The sequence below is a fragment of the Pipistrellus hanaki genome (assembly GCF_964339955.1).
Source record: "Pipistrellus hanaki genome assembly, contig: scaffold_39, whole genome shotgun sequence".
Classification (NCBI taxonomy): domain Eukaryota; kingdom Metazoa; phylum Chordata; class Mammalia; order Chiroptera; family Vespertilionidae; genus Pipistrellus; species Pipistrellus hanaki.
In genome coordinates this window covers 595,848-617,125 of record NW_028182294.1, presented here as the reverse complement: position 1 = coordinate 617,125, position 21,278 = coordinate 595,848, and the positions used below count along the sequence as shown (strand labels likewise).

The window sequence follows — 21,278 nt, the reverse complement described above, 5'->3', positions numbered from 1 at the left end:
CTTCCAGGGGCTTGGCTGAACCCCAGGAATGTGGATACTCTGTCTTCCCCAACCATCCTATGGGGCAGACCCCACCACCGGGCCCCCCTGCAGACCCTCCCTGCTCATGAACCCCTCCGCTCGGAGCTTCAAGCCGTGGCCCCCTAGGACGGGCACCCACCGCCTCTCTCCCCTCCCCTCGCCGCCCCGCCCTCCCCACCCTGTGAACGGGCTGTGCGGGCTCCTTCTGACCCCACGGCCCCGGCCCCGCCCAGGACAGGAGCCCGCTGGCCGGCGCTCCGCCCCGCCCCGCCCCCAGGGCTGCGCGGCTCCCGAGGATCGCGAGTTCGGTCCCGATCCTCAGGGAGGGACCCTGGGCCGGGCAGGCGGCTTCTCTCCCGGTTCCCATTCCGCCCGCCCCCGGGCTGGCGGGCAGTGCCCTTTGCCTGAGAACGCGCGAGGGGGAGAGAGAGAAACCAGGCCGCGCAGGGGTCCGGCCCTCGGGACTTCCTCCCGGCCCTGCCGCCGAGCTCGGGGCCCCCCGCGGGCCCCAGGGGCCGCCGTGCTGAGGGCGTGGGGGCGGCCCCGGGGCACAGCGGCGCGGAGCAGGGCGGGAGGCGGGAGGCCGGAGACTCGCGGGAGGACGACGCGTGCGCGCAGCGCCGCCCCAGGCCCCGCCCCCAGGCCTCGGCGGCACGTGACCAGCGCGTGCCCGGCCAGGTGCGCGCGCAGGCAGGGTCCGCGCACGCGCAGACCGTGCCGTCTGCGGCGGAGACCATGGCGTCCGAGCGGCTCCCGAACCGGCCCACCTGCCTCCTCGTGGCCAGCGGCGCCGCCGAGGGTGAGGCTTGCGCGGAGGGAGGGCGGCGGGTTCCGGGGGGACCGCGGGAGGGCGAGGCAAACACACCGGCCGCGTCCAGCGGGCCCAGCAGGGAGCGCCCTCGGCCCGCTGGGGCGGGGGCAGTGGGCGTCCCCGGACGTGGGCTCCGACAGGCCCGGGGGTCGGACACCATGGCCTTGGGCGCGTGGGCCTCCCTGACAGGTGGTCAGAGCCTGTGGGGCTCGACGCCCGCACTGCCCGGCGCCCCGGCGCTCACCCAGGAGGCGGCGGCTGGAGCGGGGCCCGGGCGGGGACTGAGCACCCGGCCTGCCCAGTTGGAGGACCAGAGGGGCCGTGGGGCTCCCGGGGCCCCGTGCTGCCGGCCTCTCCCTCAGGGCCCGGGCTGCAGGCCGGCAGGAAGAAATGAGCAGGTCCGGGCCCTGGTGCTCTGAGCACTTCCCGGGTCCTCACCGGTGTGTCCCCTGGCACAGAGGGAGAAGGGGGAGGACCAGGGCCGGGGCGGGGTCCGTGTGGAGCCTGGTCCCCTCAACTTGTGTGGCTGCTTGGTCCTCAAGGAGGAGGACCGCGGGTCACGGGGTCACAGTGCGCCGAGCCCCAGGGGCCCTGAGTGGCGGGTGCCTAGAATGAGGGCCGGAGCCAGGGTCCTACCCCCACCCCCATGGGGAGTTCAAGGGTCGGAGGAGCCATGGAAAGGGGTTCAGCCCTGGGGAGCCAGGTTGGAGCGGGATGAGGGGGAGGCGTCGCACCAGCTTGGCTGTGCCGGGCGGAGGGGATGCTGAGAACGTGGGCGGGGCACAGCTCTGAAAGGACCAGTGGGCCCCGATTAGTCCCCCCTAGGGGCCTGGGGTGAAGGAGGTGGGGGTCGGAGGTGGAGGTGGGAGAGCAAGGGTTTGAGGAACTGGGAAGGCGGCTGGGGAGGCGGGGAAGGGTATTTGGAAAGACTGTTTTTGCTCCATGTGTGGACTTCCTACAGTGAACATGTACTACCTCATAGGCGTGAATAAAGATGAACCTGAGGTGTAGGGGTTGGGTCCCAGGGTTAAAATAAGGGCGGAAGGATGCGGGTCAAGCCCATTTAGAGGTGGATGTCCCTGGTGGGGCCGCAGCCCCCGCCGCCAGGAGCTTCCAGACTGGGCGTGGGCGGAAGAGGGCGGGGCCCACTGGCCCTCAGGAGCTCCTGTGAGGAAGGGCTGGGACCCGGCCCTGGCCCAGGAGGAGGGTGCACCCACCTTCCTGTGACAGGAGCCATAGCCCCGCCTCCTGGGCAGGGGCCTGCTCTCTGCCGCCCTCCCTGGCTCAGCCTGGTGGGGTGGGGGCTCAGCCGCTCCCTCCCTGGCTAACTTAGGTCCGTGGTCAGCAAACTCGTTAGTCAACAGAGCCAAATATCAACAGCACGGCGATTGAAATTTCTTTTTTTTTTAATATATTTTATTGATTTTTAACAGAGAGAAAGGGAGAGAGATAGAGAGCTAGAAACGTCGATGAGAGAGAAACATCCACCAGCTGCCTCTTGCACACCCCCTACCGGGGATGTGCCCGCAACCAAGGTACATGCCCTTGACCGGAATCGAACCTGGGACCTTTCAGTCCGCAGACCGACGCTCTACCACTGAGCCAAACCGGCTTCGGCACGGCGATTGAAATTTCTTTGGAGAGCCAAGTTTTTTAAATACATTTTATTGATTTTGTACAGAGAGGAAGGGAGAGAGATAGAGAGTTAGAAACATCGATGAGAGAGAGTCATCGATCAGCTGCCTCTTGCACACCCCCCACCGGGGATATGCCCGCAACCAAGGTACATGCCCCTGACCGGAATCGAACCCGGGACCCTTCAGTCCCCAAGCCAACGCTCTATCCATTGAGCCAAACCGGTCCCAGCAAGAGAGAGAGCCAAGTTTTTTAAACTTAAACTTCTTCTAACGGCGATTGAAATTTCTTTGGAGAGCCAAGTTTTTTAAACTTAAACTTCTTCTAATGCCACTTCACAATAGACGCCCAGGCGGTGGTATTTTGTGGAAGAGCCACACTCAAGGGGCCAAAGAGCCGCATGTGGCTCAAGAGCTGCAGATTGCGGACCACTGACTTAGGGGTAAACCAGGCCCTGCTGGTTGAGTGAGCAGGTGAGCTGAGTGTAAGGCGGGGGTCTTCAAACTACGGCCCGCGGGCCACATGCGGCCCGCAGAGGAGTCTGATCCCGCCCGCCAGGTTTTTTGGGCAGTGAGCGCAGCCGAGGTGTTACAGTAGGAATTAGTAGTTCATATAGTCCGGCCCTCCAGCTCTCTGAGGGACCGTGATCTGGCCCCCACTTTAAAAAGTTTGAGGACCCCTGGTGTAAGGGAACCGCTCACTTGCCTGTGCCTTCTGGAAAGGCCTCTAGGGCCAGACTGGGGGCGAGCCCAGGGAGGAGGTACGGGCCTGGTGGGTCCGGGGGTGAGGTGGGGGAGGGGCTGTGCCTCGGTGGTCCTGGGCCAGGAGCAGCCGGGGCGGCCGGGCCCAGCACTCAGCCAGGTGTCCTTGCAGGAGTGTCAGCCCAGTCCTTCCTCCACTGCTTCACGCTGGCCAGCGCTGCCTTCAACCTGCAGGTGGCCACCCCTGGGGTAAGTCCGGCCCCCTTTCCTTCTGGGGGGCTTCCCTGGGAAAAGTGGTGAGCCGAGGCTGCTGAGGGACCCAGACCCATCGGCATCATGGGTCTGCATCTGCTCGCGAGAGAAAGGATGGCGCAGACTGTCCAGCAGGAGGGGCGCAGCCTCATAGGCGGCTGAGGAGCAGTGTGGGCGGGCACCGTGCAGCTTGGGTGTGTTGGGCTCTGGTGAGAGGGCTGGGCTGAGGGACCTTCGTCCCTGCGGGGCTGCCGTTGGTCCGGCTCCTTCCCTGTTTCTGAGCCCCAGGGGTGAGCCAGCAGGGGCGCCCGTGCTGACCTCTGCCTCGGGGCTCCGCAGGGGAAGACCATGGACTTCGTGGACGTGAATGAGAGCAATGCACGCTGGGTGCAGGACTTCCGCCTCAAGGCCTATGCCAGCCCCGCCAAGCTCGAGTCCATCGACGGTGAGGGCCCGAGACCTTGGAGGGTCGGGCGTGTGGGGTTCCAGGTGGGTTTGTGGCCCACAGCACTCCATCCCTCTGCCCCTGGAGCTCCCGGGCTCGCTGCCAGGCGCTGTGACTGTGGCTGCCCCTCCTGTGTCGTGGGCCCAGAGTTCCCAGCTGCCTCTGCGGGGAGAGGTGGCAGACACGTGGAGAGGGGGAGGCGGGAATGGTCCGTGGCTGTGGGAGCCTGAGCCCGGGTGGGGACAGGGACAGAGGATGGTGACTGGCGCAGGAGCGAGGGGACTGACTGGCCTGTGGTCTCCCCCAGGTGCCCGGTACCATGCCCTCCTGATTCCCAGCTGCCCCGGGGCCCTGGCGGACCTGGCCAACAGTGGGTCTCTGGCCCGAATCCTGCAGCACTTCCACTCCGAGAGCAGTAGGTGGCCCCGGCCGGGAGGATGGGGGTTCCCCAAACAGGGAGGGGAGGCGGAAGGTGCTGTGCTGGGTGTGGGCACGGCAGCCGTGGATTGCAGGGTCAGGTCTTAGGGCTGGAAATGTCAGATCATTCAGTGTAGAGCCGTGATCTGGCCAGTGAGGGTCAAGTTGACTCAGTGTCCCACCCATGAGGGTGGGCACTCCCACCCCTGCCCTTTGGCCAGCACCCCTGTGGGCCTCTGCCTGGCCCCTTGGGCGGGGGCTGGCCCCCTGGCCCCTCCGAGGCGGAGGGCAGGATGTGGCTTTGTTCCTGGTGGGAAAGCACCGGGTCCAGGCTGGGGCCGAGGCCAGTAGGCTGGGAGAAAGGCCGCTCTGGAGACCTGGCCCGCCGCCCTGGCTGCCTTGGCCTCAGATGCGCCCGTCTGGTCGCTAGGGGCCAGCCCACAAAACCGGCTCCACAGTGCCCTTTGTCGGTGAGAATGGCCTCCTGTCCCCGCACCAGCCCCGGGACAGGCAGCCGTTGTTCCCGGCCACCTCAGCCGTGGGAACGCACTGGTGCCAGGCGGCCTCTGGGCGGCAGGCCCGGAGCCGAGGCCCGGAAGCCCTGGGAGTTGGAAGGAGGGCGGCGCCGCCCACCGCGGTCAGGAGGGGCATTCCCGGTGGGCTGCCCCTCACCGCGGTGACAGCCGGTGATGGTGACGGTGGTGCCGCGAGACCTTTGCCATCAGAGGGCCAGTGGGGCCTGGAGGGTGCAGGCCGTTGGCTCTGAGAGGCCGGGCAGTGAGTGTGGATGCCGCTGGGCCGCCAAATAGGCCTGCTGCCCTCGAGACGCCCCTTGTCCTTGTTTCTCAGCCGCCAGGACTTGAGATTTGAGCCGAAGCAGCAGCTCCCGTGTTGCCCGGGAAGGGGCGGGGGCAGGGGCAGCAGCCTCCAGGAGGTCCGCTGTGGGGAGGGGGGGGGCAGTGGCCTCCAGGAGGTCCGCTGTGGGGGGGGGGGCAGGGGCAGGGGCCTCCAGGAGGCCCGTTGTGGGGGGGGGCAGGGGCCTCCAGGAGGTCCGCTGTGCTGGGGGGGGCGGGGGCAGGGGCCTCCAGGAGTCCGCTGTGGCGGGGGGGGGGGGGGGGGGGGGCGTTGGGAGAGGCCAGACCGGGCCTCAGGCTCACCCGCCTGCCACCGCTTTCAGAGCCCATCTGTGCCGTTGGCCACGGGGTCGCCGCCCTGTGCTGCGCCACCAACGAGGACCGGTCCTGGGTGTTCCAGGGCTACAGCGTGACCGGGGTGAGTGCCGCCCGCGTGGTCAGCCCGAAGCACGGACGGCGGGCACCGGCCATGGTCCACCCGGCACCAGGCTCGCCGTGTCCCTTGTCCGCTCACATGCTGGGAGGTGTTCGGCCGTGGGTGAGGACAGAGCCCTGCCTCCCCGACCTGCAGCCGGTTTGCTCGCTGGCTGTGGGTGTGGGAGAGCGGGTGGGATTGAGCTTGCTTTGGCCTGACCAGGAAGCAGGGCTCCATTTGGGTGGAGGGGCAGGGAGCAGGCCCGGGAGGTCCCAGGCGGGAGGGTCTGTGTGGTGAGGCCTGAGGCCTGGCTGCTGGAGGCTGGACACAGCTGATGTGGTCCCAGGTTCAGGTCCAGGTGAGGACAGGACCCGAGAGGAGCCTGGGCCACTCCTCAGTGCTCCTGTGGCCCCGCCCCACCCACAGGCCCGAGGCTCTGTTCCACCTCCAGGCCTTTCACTCCTCGCAGGGCCCAGCTGGCCTTCCCTGTGCCTCCACGCTGGGGAGGGTGTGTGCCCTGGAAGCCCACGGCCGGAGGGCCGCCCCGGGGCTGTCTTAGGGCAGTGCTGTGCTCCCGCCCCACGTGGAGGGAGGCAGGGCCTGCTGGGTTGGACCTGCCTGAGCCCGGCGCCCTTCCCGCAGCCCTCCGTGTACGAGCTGGTCAGGGCCCCCGGCTTCGCCCGCCTGCCCCTCATCGTGGAGGACTTCGTGAAGGACGCCGGCGCCAGCTTCAGCGGTGAGCTGGGCGGCGCTGCAGGCACCGGGGGTGGGGGTGGGGCGTCCGGGGAGCACACTGGCCAGGCCAGCCTCCTGGGGCTGAGCACCCAGTCGACCTCGGTGGCCGGCGGCTCTGAAACCCCGCAGGCTGACCTGGAGCTCACAGCCCCAGAGGGTGGGGGGGCCGGGCCTGGGCGGTGCCCACGTGGGGCCGCACCTGAGGCCGTGCCCTCGGGTCTCCTGCAGCCAGCGAGCCTGACGCGGTGCACGTGGTCCTGGACCGCCACCTCGTCACAGGCCAGAACGCGGGCTCCACTGTGCCCGCCGTGCAGAACCTGCTCTTCCTCTGCGGCAGCCGGTGAGCGGCCGGGCGGCGGGCGGGCTGCTGGGCCACGGTCCCTGTGCTGGCTGCTGCTGGCCCCGAGCCCTGACCTGCTGTCCGTCCTGCAGGAAGTGACGCGGTCCCCGCTGAGCCAGCCTCCTGCCAGTGGATGCCACCACCTCCAGAGGCCCAGGTGCCCAGGCAGCGGGACTCCGGCCTCAGGGCCCGAGCCTCTAACAGCCCCTGAGGCTGACTTCACCTGGCCGACCGGGCCTGTGGGGCTGCGGGGCCTCCAGGAGTCGGCCTGAGGGTGTCAGGTCTTGGGGTGCGAGGCCAAGGTGCTGCCCTGGCACCAGGTGGGGCTCGGGTCCCATGTGGAGCGTCCACAGGGAGTTGTGCCCAGAGAATCAGCGGGGCGTTGCAGGGTGGGGTGGTGGCCCCTCTGGTCTTCCTGCACCAGCACTGGGTGTCCCCTCTGCCTGTCCCTGGCGCCCAGGTCGGGAGCAGAGGTCGACCCCCCTGGGAGCAGGATGACCACGCTGGCCCAGCAGTGACAGGCAGGGGTCCCAGAGTCGGTACCTGTGTGGGGAGGGCCGTGCCCTGGCAGTCTCCGTCCCCCAGCCCTGCGGGTGCTGCTGAGTGGGGAGGGGCCAGCTGGCTGGAGCTCGGTCAGCACTTTTGAGTTGGGTCAAAAGTGAAGGGAAACTAATCTGTGGTCACGGCTCAGGGCCCCCAGACTCGCCCCGATTTTAACCTTTGCCTTGTGTGTGGGTTCATGGTGGTGGTGACCCCATGTCAGGCCAGGGTGGACCTCAGGGCAGACGGCATCCTGTCGGCATTTCCCGGAAGGCGAATCGGCCTAGCCGTCAGCCCCATGTGCCCAGGTGCCAGGGTGACGGGTGGCTGTCTGCTCAAACCCTGACAGACCCACCTCCAGGGCATGGTCTGTATCACCCGTAAAATCAGTCACTCCTGCTGAGGTTTCTGACCGGCAGCTCGGTCCTGAGTGAGGGTGGGAGGAGGAACCGGAAAGCCCTGGCAGGGCAGGGGCGGGATGGAGCCTCTGGGATTCCCCCACGCGCCCAGCTCTGCAGCAGCACGCTCAGGAAGGAACGGACAGGCTGGCCCGTGAATGGATCTTGTCAAAGGGCAGCGTTAGCACCATGTGGTGAGGCGTTTGCCGTGAAAGAATGAAGTCCTGCCCAGCCCATGTGGCTGAGTGGGTTCAATTCCTAGTCGGAGCACACGCATGGGTGGTGGGCTCAGTCCCGTGTGGAGTGTGCAGGAGGCAGCTAATCAGTGATTCTGTCATCAGTGATGTTTCTGTTTCCCTCTCCTTCCTCTATGAAACCAATAAAAATACATTAAAAGCCGAAACCGGTTTGACTCGGTGGTAGAGCGTCGGTCTGCGGACTGAAAGGTCCCAGGTTCGATTCCGGTCAAGGGCATGTACCTTCATTGCGGGCACATCCTCAGGAGGGGGTGTGCAGGAGGCAGCTGATGGATGATTCTTTCTCAGCGATGTTTCTGACTCTCTGTCCCTCTCTCTTCCTCTCTGTAAAAAAAATAAAATATATATTTTTAAAAATACATTAAAAAACAAAGAGAACCAAAGTCGGTTTGGCTCAGTGGATGGAGCATCGGTCTGCGGACTGAGGGGTCCCGGGTTCGATTCGGTCGGGGGCATGTGAATTGGTTGCGGGTACGTCTCCAGTGGGGGGTGTGTGGGAGGCAGCTGGTCGATGTTTCTCATCGATGTTTCTGACTTTCTGTCCCTCTTTCTCTCTTCCTCTCTGTAAAAAAATCAATGAAATATATTTTTAAAAATTAAAAAATAAAATAAAAAAGAGAATGAGGTCCTGACTACACCCTACACCGTGGACGTGAGAATGTGCTTGTGAGAGATGGCCGTGCGGTCCGTTTGTGTGGACCGTCTCGAAGCTCCCGTGGCTCGTGGTGGTGGGAATGGGCACGTGGACATGCTCTCTTGGGGGGGCTTCTGAGCTGAGTGCTGACAGTCACACACTCCAAGTGCCACAACCATCCTGTCCGGTGTCCATGCAGACCCCGGGGCTGGTGGGCACCCAGGAGAGATGGGGTCCGGGTGGGTGCAATGCCCCTGCCCACCACTGCTGGACGCCCACCCAACAGGCCCCCTTAGCACCCAGGGCGGCTGAGCTCATCCAGGACAGGTCGGGCACCCATGGCGCCTGTCCCTGGGCCCCCTGGGAACTGCAGCCATGGGCCCCGCTGTTCTGGAGCAAACGGGGACTGGGCCTCATCAGGTCCCCGTGGAAGGCTGAGGGGGAAGGTGGCCGTCCGGTTCCGGAATAGAAAGCCCAGGTGGGGAGGGCAGGGCAGCTCTGCTGACCCTTTGGTGTAGCCAGGTCAGTCCGACACGTTTCTGCTCATGCCAGCGTGGACGGCCAGATGGAGACACGCCTCCTTATCCTCTGCCTGGGCACTGGCTCCTGGACCGAGTCCTCGCCCAGCCCTGCCCGGCTCCGGCTCCCTCCGTGAACAGAGGCTGGTCCTCCCTCCCTCCACCCATCACCGCCCAGGCCCTTCCCAGTACAGCCTTGGTGCCCAAAGTCCAAACGGCGCCCTAGTGTGTTCTTAGCCGCACCACCCCCTCCAGGTTTAGGGGCCATCCAGGACACCCGGGGTTAGATGAACCAGTGCTGCTGTGCTGAGCTGCCCACCAGGTGGCGCCACTGGCCTGCCCACTGGTCAGGGCCTCCGGTCCCGGAGCCACACCAGAGGCCCACACAAGAGACGGCAGGTACCGATGAGCACAGCCCCAGGGCCCAGTACAGCCCTTGCCCCACCAAGGGATCTGGGCACAGGAAGGGCTCCGGTGGGTGCCCACCCAGCAGCAGGCGGGCAGGCAATGCTGCCCGTCTTGGCAGGGCCCTGGCTGTAGCTGGTGGCTGGGCAGCTGGTGCCCAGGGGCACAGGCCGTCAGGAAATGAAGCAAGCTTCAGAAAACAACTGCTTTAATGATTAGGCAGAATTTCACAAAATCAGAAACCCATGATCCGTCCCTGCTCCCATAGAAAATGGCAGATTGGTCACCGGACTTGTGCAATCAGGTGCACATCCCCAGCCAGACTGGTCTGCTGCCCGCAAGGCTACTTCCCGTTCTCGGCGCTGAACATGCGGTCCTGCAGGGGAGAGGAGGGGCCAGGAGGGCGTGTCAGGCTCCCTCTGCGGTCCGTGCTGCCCATGGGGCCCGGCAGCACACCCAGGGTCCCACAGAACGCCAGCCCTGCCAGCCCACCCGGCACTCACCGCCAGCACCCGCTCCAGCTTCACGGCGTCGGCAGCAAACTTGCGGATGCCGTCCGAGAGCTTCTCCACGGCCATCTGGTCCTCGTTGTGCAGCCAGCGGAAGGCCTTCTCGTCCAGGTGCACCTTCTCCAGCGCGCTGGCCTGGGCTGGGACCGGCAGCAGACCTTCCACAACCGCCGAGCCGCCATCCCGCCCGGCCGGCCGCCCTGTGCCCGCCCCGCCCCGCCCCGCCCCACCCCTCAGGGAACCTGGGCGCAGGCAGCCCCCCGCAGGGGCCGGGCCTCACCCGCCTTGGCCGACAGCGCGGGCGCCAGCTTGCTGCTGTCCTTGAGCAGCTCGCCCAGCAGCTTGGGCGAGATGGTGAGGAAGTCGCAGCCGGCCAGCGCCTTGATCTCGCCCGTGTTGCGGAAGGAGGCGCCCATGACGATGGTCTTGTAGCCGAACTTCTTGTAGTAGTTGTAGATCTTGGTGACGCTCTTCACTCCTAGAGGAGACCCGGCGTCACCACGGCGCCCGCCGCCCGCCCCCCTCGCCCCTGCCCGGGGCTGGGCCGCTCACCAGGGTCCTCCTGGGGCTCGTAGGACTTCTTGTCCGTGTTGGCCACGTGCCAGTCGAGGATGCGCCCCACGAAGGGCGAGATGAGCGTGACGCCCGCCTCGGCGCAGGCCACGGCCTGGGCGAAGGAGAAGAGCAGCGTCATGTTGCAGTGGATGCCGTGCTGCTCCTCCAGCTCCCTGCGGGACGCACACGTCACCCTGGCTCTCCGGCTCCCCACTCACTTCCCCTCAAACCCAGTTACAGAGGGACAGAGGCGAGAGGCCCCAGCCTGCACCGCGCCGGCACGGCCGCGGTCCCCGCTCAGCCAGAACTGCCTGGGGCTGGACACCGGCCGTCATCTCAGGCCGCAGTGCTGCCTGCCTCTCCCCGGAGCCGTGGCCTCCTCTGCCCTCTCTCACTCCTCCCAGCCCGCCCTGCGGCGGCCCGTCAGTCCACCGTGACATCTCACTCTGCCGTGTGGGCGGGGCAAGGGCTGTGACAGCTGGACCTCTGCTCAGGCTCCTCTAGCCACAAACTGCCACCGCGGGCCAGATGAGAAGGGCTCCACCGTGTGGCCATAGGGGGAGTGAAGAGCCCACACAAGAAGCAGTGCCTCCTCCAACGGGCACAGTGACCGGCCAGATGACCGGTATGTGTCCAGGAGCGATGACACAACCATGTGGCCACCGAGGATGGATGGACACAGAAAAGGCAGCGTGCACACAGCGGGACATTCAACTTGAAAGGAACTCAGTCCTGACTGCCACAGGGTGAGCCCTGGAAACGTGCCAGGTGTCATGAGCCACCGTGTGAGACGCCCAGAACAGGCAGCAGAGTGGAGCGCTGTGCAGCAGGGCACAGCGGACACAAGGCCCGGCATGGCTGTTCCCGCCGGTGAGACCAGAGGGCCGGCCTCCGAGCCTCACCTCCGCCTCCACCCAGCCTAAGAGGCTCTGTGAGCGCCGTCTGAGGACCCGGTGTCACAGCACTTGTTTCTGAGGGTCACCCAGCAGGACCTTGGGGCCTGCCCCTGGACACACCTGCTCGGTCAGCTGGGCCGCGCCCGCCCCCTGGAGTGGGGGGAGGGGGAGGAGGAGACACTTACTTTCCGGCTTGAATTCCTTCCCAGGTGGACGACAGCTTGATGAGGATGCGGTCCTTGCTGACCCCGATGTCCTTGTAGAGCTCGATGAGGCGCAGGGCTCGGGCCACCATGGCGTCCTTGTCAAAGGAGAGCCTGGAAGAGCCGGGGCCGCGGTGAGGGGCACCGATGCCCGGCTCCCGATCGCCTGCCCTCCCGTGATGCCAGAGCAGGCTGCAGGCGGGGGGGCAGGGAGCCAGGTGGCGGGTCTCGGACCAAGAAGCTGCTGCCCCGCCCGCCCGCACCCTTACCTGGCATCGACTTCCGTGGACACGCGGCCTGGAATCTTCTTCAGTATTTCCGCTCCAAACAGCACGTACAGCTTATCGGTCGCGTTTTGAATCTGTTCTTCCTGGGACCTGAAACCCAGGGGCCGGGCCGGCGACTGGTCAGTCAGTGCCCAGGGTTCAGGACAAGCTGCTCCCGGAGACCCTACACCGCAGCTTCCTCCCTTTCTTTTCTTCAACGTCTTTCTACTGATGAGAACCACTGACCGCTGCCTCCTGCACGCCCCCACTGGGGATCGAACCTGCAACCCAGCCTGTGCCCCGACTGGGAATCGAATCATGACCTCTTGGTCCACAGTCCTACACTCAGCCCCTGAGCCAGGCCGGCCGGGCTGCCCCTTCTTTCTTCAAAACGCATTTATCACCAAAACTGGTTTGGCCCAGTGGATAGAGCGTCGGCCTACGGACTGAAAAGTCCCAGGTTCGATTCCGGTCAAGGGCACGTACCTTGGTTGCAGGCACATCCCCAGTGGTGGGTATGCAGGAGGCAGCTGATGGTTGTTTCTCTCTCATCGATGTTTCTAACTCTCTATCCTTCTCCCTTCCTCTCTGTAAAAAATTAATAAAATATATTTTTAAAAAACCCACATTTATCCCTGGAAAATACCCACAGCAGGAAGTCACCACCTTAACCTAGGAGCGCACAGCTAGGGCATGAGGCATTTACTGTGGTGTGGCCGTCACCCCGCCACCTCCACATCCACCTTTCCCGCCGAGCCCCTCCCTCTCTGCGCACTGAGCCCCACCATCTCTGTGCTCGTGAAAAAGCATCTCTTTGGAGTCGTCTAGGCAGACCAGTCAAATGCACGCAGAGGGTCTCAGCCAGCGTGTCAGCCAGAACCTGGGCCTGTGAGTGACGAAGGCACGGAAGCTCCCAGGCCTGGCTGGTACACACAGCAGATCAGCCGTGAGGGAAGGGAAAGTGAAGCCGGCTAAGGCAGGGAGCAGGGCAGACACGGGCAGAGCATGTGCAGCCTGCACACTGCATGCCACCGGGCATCCCAGCCAGCGGCCACTGCTCCCCGAGCTCACCCTAGTGAGCATGTAAAGTGAGCCTAGGAAGGCAAGTCCATGGAGACCGCCTCTGTGCCTGGAGGGGGGCAGGACCAGCCACGGCGGCAGGGAGCAGCTGGGACCAGACTGGTGACGGCTGCATCACGGCAAAAAGCACCCCAAGAAGCCGGGCCGTGTCCCTAAGAGGGAACGTTACTCTGAGCAGCTGTTAAAGACATCGACAAAAGAGCCATCACAGCACCGGAGCTCAGCGTGAGGGGGAGAGAGGACCTGCCTGGGGCCCGCACCCTCACCCAGGGACCCCGCACTCACCCGCCCAGCTTCTTGCCGTAGGCGATGGCCTCCTCCACCAGCTCCTGGTAGGCGGGCATCTGCGCCGCAGCCAGGATCAGGGACGGGTTGGTGGTGGCATCCTGGGGCTTGTACTGGTCGATGGCTAGAGAGTTTTAGAAAGAAAGGAAGCGCAGCTTGAGTCTGTGACCATCCCTGAGCCCTAGACACACGCAGCCATGAGTGCTTCCGCCCCAGCTGGTGTGGCCCAGTGGATAGAGCGCTGGCCTGAAGACTGAAGGGTCTCTGGTCTGATTCCAGTCAAGGGCATGTACCATGATTGCAGGTTCTATCCCCGGTTCGGGACACGTGCAGAGGCAACACATTGATTAATGTGTCTCACATCGATGTATCTCTCTCTTTTCCCCTCCCTTCCACTCTCTTTTTTTTTATTTTTGTTTTTTTAAAATATATTTTATTGATTTTGTACAGAGAGGAAGGGAGAGAGATAGAAAGCTAGAAACATCGATGAGAGAGAGTCATTGATCAGCTGCCTCTTGCACACCCCCTACTGGGGATATGCCCGCAACCAAGGTACATGCCCTTGACCGGAATCGAACCCGGGTCCTTCAGTCCCCAAGCCGACGCTCTATCCATTGAGCCAAACCTGTCTCGGCCCCTCCCTTCCACTCTCTAAAAACCAATGGAAAATACCCTTGGGTGAGGGTTAACAAAACCAAACTGTTTTCCAAGCTGGGGTACAGCCACACTTCACACCCATGTCCCCCCATCCTGAGGCTGGCCGGAGGCAGCTGCTTGCACAGGGACAGAACCACCCCAGCCAGGGAAGGGCTGACTTCACTGCTGGGTGGGGAGGGAGGCGCTGGGATGTTCGGACAGCAGAGGGCGCCCTGCTCCCCCGCAGCGCCAGCGATTGTGAGGAACCGGGGTCCATGGATCAGCATTGATCAAGGACTGCTTGCTTTCTCCTTTAAACCCCTCTCTCCTAGCTCCCAGGTAACCAGGCCAGGGGGCCACTCTGGGGTCTCCTGACCAGCTGTCAGGGGGACAGGGGCGTGCAGAGCGGCCAGAGGGCTCGCTGCTTCTGTAAGTTTCTTGAGCAAAAGAGTATTTTCTAAGTGCCCTCTGACGACACCACAGAGGAGACAGATCAGGCCGGCAGGAACAGGTGGCTCTCAGAGTCCCAGCTCACAGGGTCCCTGGCCCAGCACCCGCCATGGGGACACCTGTGTGCCGAGGTATGGTGTCAGGACTCGGGAGATGGTCCTACCGTGGCCCGCTGTGTCCTAACTGTCCCGGTGCCCACAGAACCCACAGCTGTCATCACCCCCAGCAAAGGCCCACCCTGTGGTGGGATCTGGTGCACACGGTGAGCATCCTGTGAACAGGACGGTGCAGGCGCCAAGTTCTGGCCCTGACACCACACCTCGGCACACAGGTGTCCCCGAGGCGGGCGCCGGGCCAGGGACTCTGTGGGCTGATTCTGCAACATCTAGACGTCTCTGTTTCTAAACAACGCGTTAGGAAATCGGGCTCAGGAGTGGCGCTTGCCCGGGTGTGTGAACCCCCAGGAGGTGGCTGAAGGCAGCGCCTCTGCTTGTAGAGAAGGACGCCTTGACAGGGCTGACCTTTAACCACATTAAAGACCCATCAGGGCCGAAACTGGTTTGGCTCAGTGGATAGAGCGTCGGCCTGCGGACTGAAGGGTCCCGGGTTCGATTCCGGTCGGGGGCATGTACCTTGGTTGCGGGTACAACCCCAGTAGGAGGTGTGCAGGAGGCAGCTGATTGATGTTTCTCTCTCATCGATGTTTCTAACTCTCTCCCTCTCCCTTCCTCTCTGTAAAAAAAAAAATCAATTAAAAAAATATATATATATTTTTAAAAGACCCATCAGGGATTCAACAGATGAGGTCCCTGGGCCGTAAAGCAGATGCAGGAGGGCACTGGTCCAGGCAGAGGCCTCTCCCCCCACCCCGGGCAAAGGTGAGAACCTTCACTTCTTAACATGCCCACAAAACCAAGGCCCTCAGCTGCCTTGCACACTCATGTATGCACAGTATCAATAACTTTATAAAGTGAATATCGGAAAATGTCAAGTCACTGGGTTTAGATGTTTTTAAAAAGAAAACCAGCAAGCACTCTCCAGAAGGTGTGACAGGCTGAGCGCAGGGAGCAGACCCAGGGCCGCCTGGCCGGAGTCCAAAACTCCTGGGGAAGCACCCGCGTCCGGCCCCCCTAACCTGCTGCTGGCCAAGCGGCAGGTGCTCCTCCCCGGAGGCTCTGCTAGATCAACAACCCTCTTAGGCTCCGTCTTACGGTCACCAGAGGAGCGGCTTCCCCAGTCACCATGAGAAAGCAGAAACGAGCGGCCACACCCACCCCAGCGCCCCGGGAGGAGGGAGGTTCTGCCAGGACCGACTGAGCCCAGCCCGGCCCGCTCTCCCAGCCCCGGCTCCAGCCCCCGCTCCCGCCACACGGCCCGCGTCCCGGGGGGCCGAGGCTGCAGCAGGCGCAGGGGCGGCCGCCTGGGCCCCGCGCTCGGTCTGTCCCGCCGAGCGGTCACCACGCGCGGACAAGGCCGCCCGGACCCTCCCCAACCCGGAGCCTTGGCAACCCGACCCCCGCGGACTCTGGCCTCCGCGCCCGGCGGCGGGGGCGCCGGCAGGGCGGGGCTCAGACTGCGCGCTCCGCGCGGGGCCCGCCCTCCCGCTCCGGCCGCTCCGGCCGCTCCGGCCGCTCCGGCCGCTCCGGCCGCTCCGGCCGCTCCGGCCGCTCCGGCCGCTCCGGCCGCGGGCGCCCCGTGTCCTGCGCCCCGGGAGCCGCCTGGCGCGGGGCTGGGGCCCGGAGCGGGGCTGGGGCCCGGAGCGGGGCTGGGGCCCGGAGCGGGGCTGGGGCCCGGAGCGGGGCTGGGGCCCGGAGCGGGGCTGGGGGCCGGAGCGGGGCAGCGGCTCCCGGAGCGGGGCTGGGGCCCGGAGCGGCCGCCTCGGCGTCCCCGCCCCGCACGCCCCCGCCGCCCCGCTCGGGCCGCGCCGCACCGTGGAAGTCGCCCGTGTCGGCCACCACGGTGGTGAACTGCTTGAGCTGGTCCAGGGCGCTCTCCATCCTCTGCCGCTTCACCGGGGAGCCGGACATGGCGAGACGCGGAGGCAGCGCGGCGGCCCACAATGCCCCGCGGGCCCGCCCCGGCGGCCGGCCAATCGGGAGCCGCCCTGAAGCGGGAGGCCCCGCCCCGGGTTGGCCCCGCCCCCTGGCCCGAAACCCCGCCCCCGGCGGCTGTGGGCGGCGGGGGTCCCGGCCCCTCCAGGTCCGGGTGAAAGGCCGGCAGGGCGCGGGGGCCGCACGTCCTGGGCGCACGCAGCCTGCAGCCTGGGTGGGACATCCTGGAGCGGTGTCCCCCCTCAGCGGTGCGCTCCCCTCAGCGGTGTCCCCCTCAGCGGTGTCCCCCTCAGCGGTGTCCCCCTCAGCGGTGTCCCCCTCAGCGGTGTCCCCCCCCTCAGCGGTGTCCCCCTCAGCGGTGTCCCCCTCAGCGGTGTCCCCCTCAGCGGTGTCCCCCTCAGCGGTGCCCCCCTCAGCGGTGTCCCCCTCAGCGGTGCCCCCCTCAGCGGTGCGCCCCCACCCAGCAGCGTCTCAGTGGGCTCCCGCTGGACCTCCATGGGGCAGTGGCTTGACCGCAGCCCTCGCTGCAGACCGTGAACAGGCCTCTGTCCGCTGACTCTGACTCTGCGCTGGGGCCTGGGCTTAGCCTCTGCTGCCCCTTCCCGGGCACCTGCTCCCTCGGCCTGGCGCCCTCCCGGGTCAGGGTATTTGGTGCGGGGAAGGGACCCGAGGGCTGAGGGCGGGAGACCAGGCTGCGGGGTCAGCGCCTCGGCTAGGTGGGGAGCCGCAGGCCGCGCCAGGCCTTCCTGCCTGGGTTCGGGATGGGCAGCTGCTGGGCAGCACCAGGCCCACAGGTGCCCGAGGCCTCAGGCTCCGAAACACTCCCATGGGACTGTTCTTCGCACTCCCTGGGGCAGAGCTCTGTGGAGGGCAGGGGCCCAGGGGAGAGGCCAGGGAAGGCGTCCAGTGGAGAACCGGCCCCAGCGGGGAGGGGGCTCCGGGCTGGCCAGGCCAGGGCAGCGCAGGGAGGCGGCCAGGAGAAGGAGGAGACACACTTCCCACGCTTCGCAGGTTCGCTGCGGAGGGAGCAGGCGGTGGCGTGGAGGGAAATGACTGCGTGTTGGGGAGCGGGGGCAGGAGAGGAGAGGGGCTCAGCAGGTCCCTGGAGGGCCGTGGCTGGGGTCCAGGGCACTGGTGCAACGGAGGCCTTCGTCACCCTCCAGGATGTCGGGTGACAGGGGAGGTCAGGGGTGGGGGCAGGGGCAGGAGCAGACCTGGGCACAGACGGACAGGTGCGCAGGCTGCTGGGGCACCGCTGGCCGCTGCTTTGCCAGGGCTGCTGAGGGCGCAGGTCGGAGCGGGGAGAGAGGGGCCATGGGCAGAGGCAGGGTGCTGGGCCCGCCCGGGAGCCGCACCGACCTGGGTGTGGCTGTAGTTCAGCCTCTGCCCCTCCTGGGATCTGGGTGGGTGAGGGGGTGGGGTAACCCCGGAATGTGGAGGCGCCTGACGAGGCAGGGAGCGGAGCGGGGCCTGGGCAGAGGCCTGGGGCGGGGGCTGAGTCAGGTGAACGGGACAAAGGGCGGGAGAGGCTGAGGATCGCCCGTCACCGGTCAGTTCCTGGTCAAGGCACACACCCAGGTTTCTGTTTGGTTCCTGGTGGGAAGGCAGCCGATGTTCTCTCCCTCCCTCCCCCCCCTCTCTAAAAACAACAAAAGCGTGTTTTAAGGTAAATAAAAGCCTCTGTCACTGTGGATCATTCCCCTCTGGGGGAGACCTTTCCCCAAGAGCAAAGTTGACCCGCCCAGCCCCTCGCCCCTCAGTGCCGGAGGGACCCCTGGAGGGGCTGTCACTCACAGAAAGGGCACAGCTGGGGTCCAGGCTCAGAGGCAGCAGGTGCAGAGCTTAGTAACAAGAAGAAGGAAAAAAACCAATGCAATCAACAGGGTGGCCTCATCCACAGGATGAATTTAAGGCTCGAACCCGCAGACTACGCAGCAAAGGCCACTCTCCCTGAAGAGACTCACGTTCTCTCAAGAGACACATAGGCATTTTCAGGGGGGTTTACAGAGAGGAGGGGAGAGAGGGAGAGAAACATCGATCTGCTGCCTCCTGCACGCCCGCCCCCTCCTGGGGATGGAGTCTGCAGCCTGGCACAGGCCCTGACCAGGAATCGAACCTGTGACCTCTTGGTTCATGGGGGGACGCTCAACCACTGCACCACAGCGGCCGGGCCAGTCAGGGTCTTGATGGCTGATTCAACCACCAAATGTCCCTGCTCCCAAGTAGAGCAGAACACAAACACGGACACGGCCCTTCCAGGCCCTGGGTCCAGGGAGAGGGAAGAGTGGAGTAAGACGGGGTAAGAGTGCATAGCCGAGAGAAGGCCACTCAGGCCCGCGCTGGGCACTGTGGGAAGGGACACTCCGTCCGCGGACAGCTGTGGGCTCAGGCCGCCGGCCGCTGCAGCTCGCTGTGCTTTGCCACCTGCGTGGGGGGACACACGGGTGTTCAGGAGCTCCTCTCCCCCGCTTCGCAGTGCAGAGCCCCCCGCCCCTACAGGCTGCTCCCCTATGCAGGCCTTCCGGGGAGCAGTCACAGCCAGAGGCCTGGCAAGGGAACCGGGAGGCGTCCTGGGAGCCTCGGGGTCCCAGCGGGCTGTGGTTGGAATCTGGGGGGCAGTCTTTTGGGACCGAGCCCCTAGCCTGTGGGACCTGAGGGCTTCGGGGTCCACAGTGTCGGTGGAGTTGAATGTAGGGTGCCCGCTTGATGTGGGGGAGACCTCACATGGAAATGGGGTGCTGGCTGTGTTCCACATCGCCCATCACCGGTCAGTTCCTGGTCAAGGCACACACCCAGGTTTCTGTTTGGTTCCTGGTGGGAAGGCAGCCGATGTTCTCTCCCTCCCTCCCCCCCCTCTCTAAAAACAACAAAAGCGTGTTTTAAGGTAAATAAAAGCCTCTGTCACTGTAGACCATTCCCCTCCGGGGGAGACTTTTAAGGCAGATCTCACTGCCTTAAAGGGAAAGGGACCTGCCGCCCGCCCCAGACGGACATAAGGATGCTGTGCCCAGGGAATAAGCCAGCCCCAGGGGGACCCAGTGGGACGGACCCTGTGGGACCCGCTCAGAGGAGGCCCCCGGGTCAGACCCACAAACAGGAAAGGGAGGGGGGTGTTTAATGGGGACAGAGTCTTGTTTGGAAAGTTCTGGAGACGGTGGTGGTTTGCAGCCTGGGAGGGGACGTGAGACTTGCTTCATCTTCCTGTCTCAGGTCAAACGTCCGGTGAAGACATACCCGGGGCCGGGGCACCCGGAGGCAGCAGGCGGGGACGGGGAGGGGGAGCCCCCATTAGCAGCGTTGCTGTGGGGGGCAGCGGATGTGAGTGGCAGGGCCCAGGACTGGGCTCCGTAGGCCCGAGGGGGCGTGTTTGCTGTTCCCAGACCTGGGGGCACCCCCTCTCTGTCCTCGTGGGGGTGCTCTCCGCGAAGGCCACCCCCCCAGCGGCTCTCCCCACACCCCCATCTGCAGGCGTCCCCGGGGGCGTGGCTTCTTGTGTCTGGTTCCCCTCCTGTCTGCACTTGCTTTGTTGTTGTTATTATTATTATTTTGTCAATCCGCACCCGAGGGTGTCTTTCCCTTTGCTTTTCAAAGACTGGGATGGAGGGAGCCAGGGAGGGAGGGAGAGAGAGAAACTCTGATGTGAGAGCAGCCATCGACTGGTTGCCTCCCCCACATGCCTGACCAGGGGCAGGGAGCGACTCCCCCCCCCATCCCCCCGCAAAGGCCACCCTGTGGGCCTGCAACGCCCAGGAAGAAGGGGTGCAAGACCTCGGTCTCAGGACCTTCCTCAACGGGGCCCCACAGCCCTCGGGGGACAGTGCAAGGGCCCAGCAACACTGAACTCACTTCTCACCCAGAGGCGCCATTTCCTGAACCCAAAGTGTCTCCGGGGCCCGTCCCCCTCAAGCCTCAGAGGCCTCCCTCCCCCTGCTGTCCTCCCACCCCCCACGCAGGCCCTGGGAGAGCCCACACAGCTTTCTGAACTGCCACCCTCCAAAGTGGCATTTTGGAGAGCCAGCATTCAACATGCAAAGAGTGTACTTCCTAGGAAAAGAAATTATTATTTTTTAAATATATTTTTATTAACTTTAGAGAGGAAGAGAGAAACATCCATGATGAGAGAGAATCGTCGACCGGTGCCCTCCTGCCCGCCCCACCTGGGGGATCGGACCTGCAACCCTGGCACGTGTCCCCACTGGGAATCGAACCCTGACCTCTGGTCCTAGGTGGACACTCCACCCTGAGCTGGGCAGAGAGTTCTTGGAAGAAAGGGACAGCTCTCCCCAACAGCCCTGTGCCCTCTCGCCTCCGGGCCAGCTGGGGTGGGTGTGGGGCCAAGGCCGCTGTGGGGGGAGGCGAGGCCTCAGAGCCACGCGGCGGCGGGTGGGGGGGCACAAAGACAGGACTGTCCCTGAGACAGACAGCAGACAGCGGGCCTTGTTCCTCAGCATTTGCTGAGCACAGAGAGGGCACTGGGCGGGCAGCTCCGCCCTCACCCGGTTCGGGCCCTCCTTTGCCCAGTCGCCCCCTCTGCAGCCCCACCCCCTGGGCTGCACCACCAGATCTCTGCCCGCGCAGTCTGCACGGGGGTGAAGGGGGGGAGTGGTTAGGAACTTGAACCGGGCCCACCTGCACCTGAACCCAGGAAGCAGGTTCGGTTCTGGGGCTCAGAGATCAGCACCCCAGCCCAGAGGCAGCAGCCCCAAGCTTAGGCCGTGCTGGCGACCGGGAGCCCTGCTGGGTGGGGTGGGTGGGCACCCCTGGGTCAGCAGAGCCCCATTGGGGCAGTGGAGCCGGGGTGCCCCTCCCGCTCTGAGGGAGGGGCTCAGCCTAGCAGGGCAGTGGGGGTGGCCTTGCCTGTACCTCCTGGTGGTTCCTGATGGGCGGGACATTGCCCCATGCCCTCCTCTTATCCCCTGGGGGCCACCTCCCTGTCCACAGGGACCTGCCCAGGCTCGGAGGCCAGAAC

At 65.1% G+C, this 21,278-nt stretch overlaps 3 protein-coding genes across 5 annotated transcripts in view; 2 read left to right on the top strand and 1 right to left on the bottom strand.

The window, feature by feature from the left end:
• Positions 1-21,278, top strand: part of POLR2L (RNA polymerase II, I and III subunit L) — a 92,947-nt gene that overhangs the window by 49,760 nt on the left and 21,909 nt on the right. The window lies entirely within an intron of this gene.
• GATD1 (glutamine amidotransferase class 1 domain containing 1) lies at positions 262-7,967 on the top strand (the record flags this gene model as incomplete). Of its 3 annotated transcripts, XM_084907041.1 has the most annotated exons (8): positions 277-820; positions 3,341-3,417; positions 3,760-3,865; positions 4,173-4,280; positions 5,460-5,554; positions 6,194-6,287; positions 6,515-6,626; positions 6,719-7,967. In XM_084907041.1, exons 1-8 carry the CDS (start codon positions 757-759, stop codon positions 6,723-6,725), a joined length of 663 nt encoding a protein of 220 aa, XP_084763167.1. In that variant the 5' UTR covers positions 277-756. The 3 variants fall into 3 exon arrangements, with proteins under 3 accessions (XP_084763168.1, XP_084763169.1, XP_084763167.1); XM_084907042.1 differs by lacking the exon at positions 6,515-6,626 and having other exon boundaries at positions 262-820; XM_084907043.1 differs by lacking the exon at positions 6,719-7,967 and having other exon boundaries at positions 271-820; positions 6,515-6,630.
• TALDO1 (transaldolase 1) lies at positions 9,570-16,349 on the bottom strand. The gene is made up of 8 exons (XM_084907112.1): positions 16,189-16,349; positions 13,173-13,296; positions 11,811-11,918; positions 11,524-11,655; positions 10,440-10,615; positions 10,168-10,365; positions 9,882-10,027; positions 9,570-9,754 (listed from the first exon to the last, which is right to left on the bottom strand). Exons 1-8 carry the CDS (start codon positions 16,283-16,285, stop codon positions 9,722-9,724), a joined length of 1,014 nt encoding a protein of 337 aa, XP_084763238.1. The 5' UTR covers positions 16,286-16,349; the 3' UTR covers positions 9,570-9,721.

Excerpts from the sequence above, each read along its gene's own strand:
- TALDO1 (XM_084907112.1), bottom strand. The coding sequence starts at position 16,285 with ATGTCCGGCTCCCCGGTGAAGCGGCAGAGGATGGAGAGCGCCCTGGAC. Across the intron at positions 11,656-11,810 it reads TCCACGGAAGTCGATGCCAG|GCTCTCCTTTGACAAGGACG; the intron begins GTAAGGGTGCGG and ends CGGCTCTTCCAG. Across the intron at positions 10,616-11,523 it reads GAAGGAATTCAAGCCGGAAA|GGAGCTGGAGGAGCAGCACG; the intron begins GTAAGTGTCTCC and ends TGCGTCCCGCAG.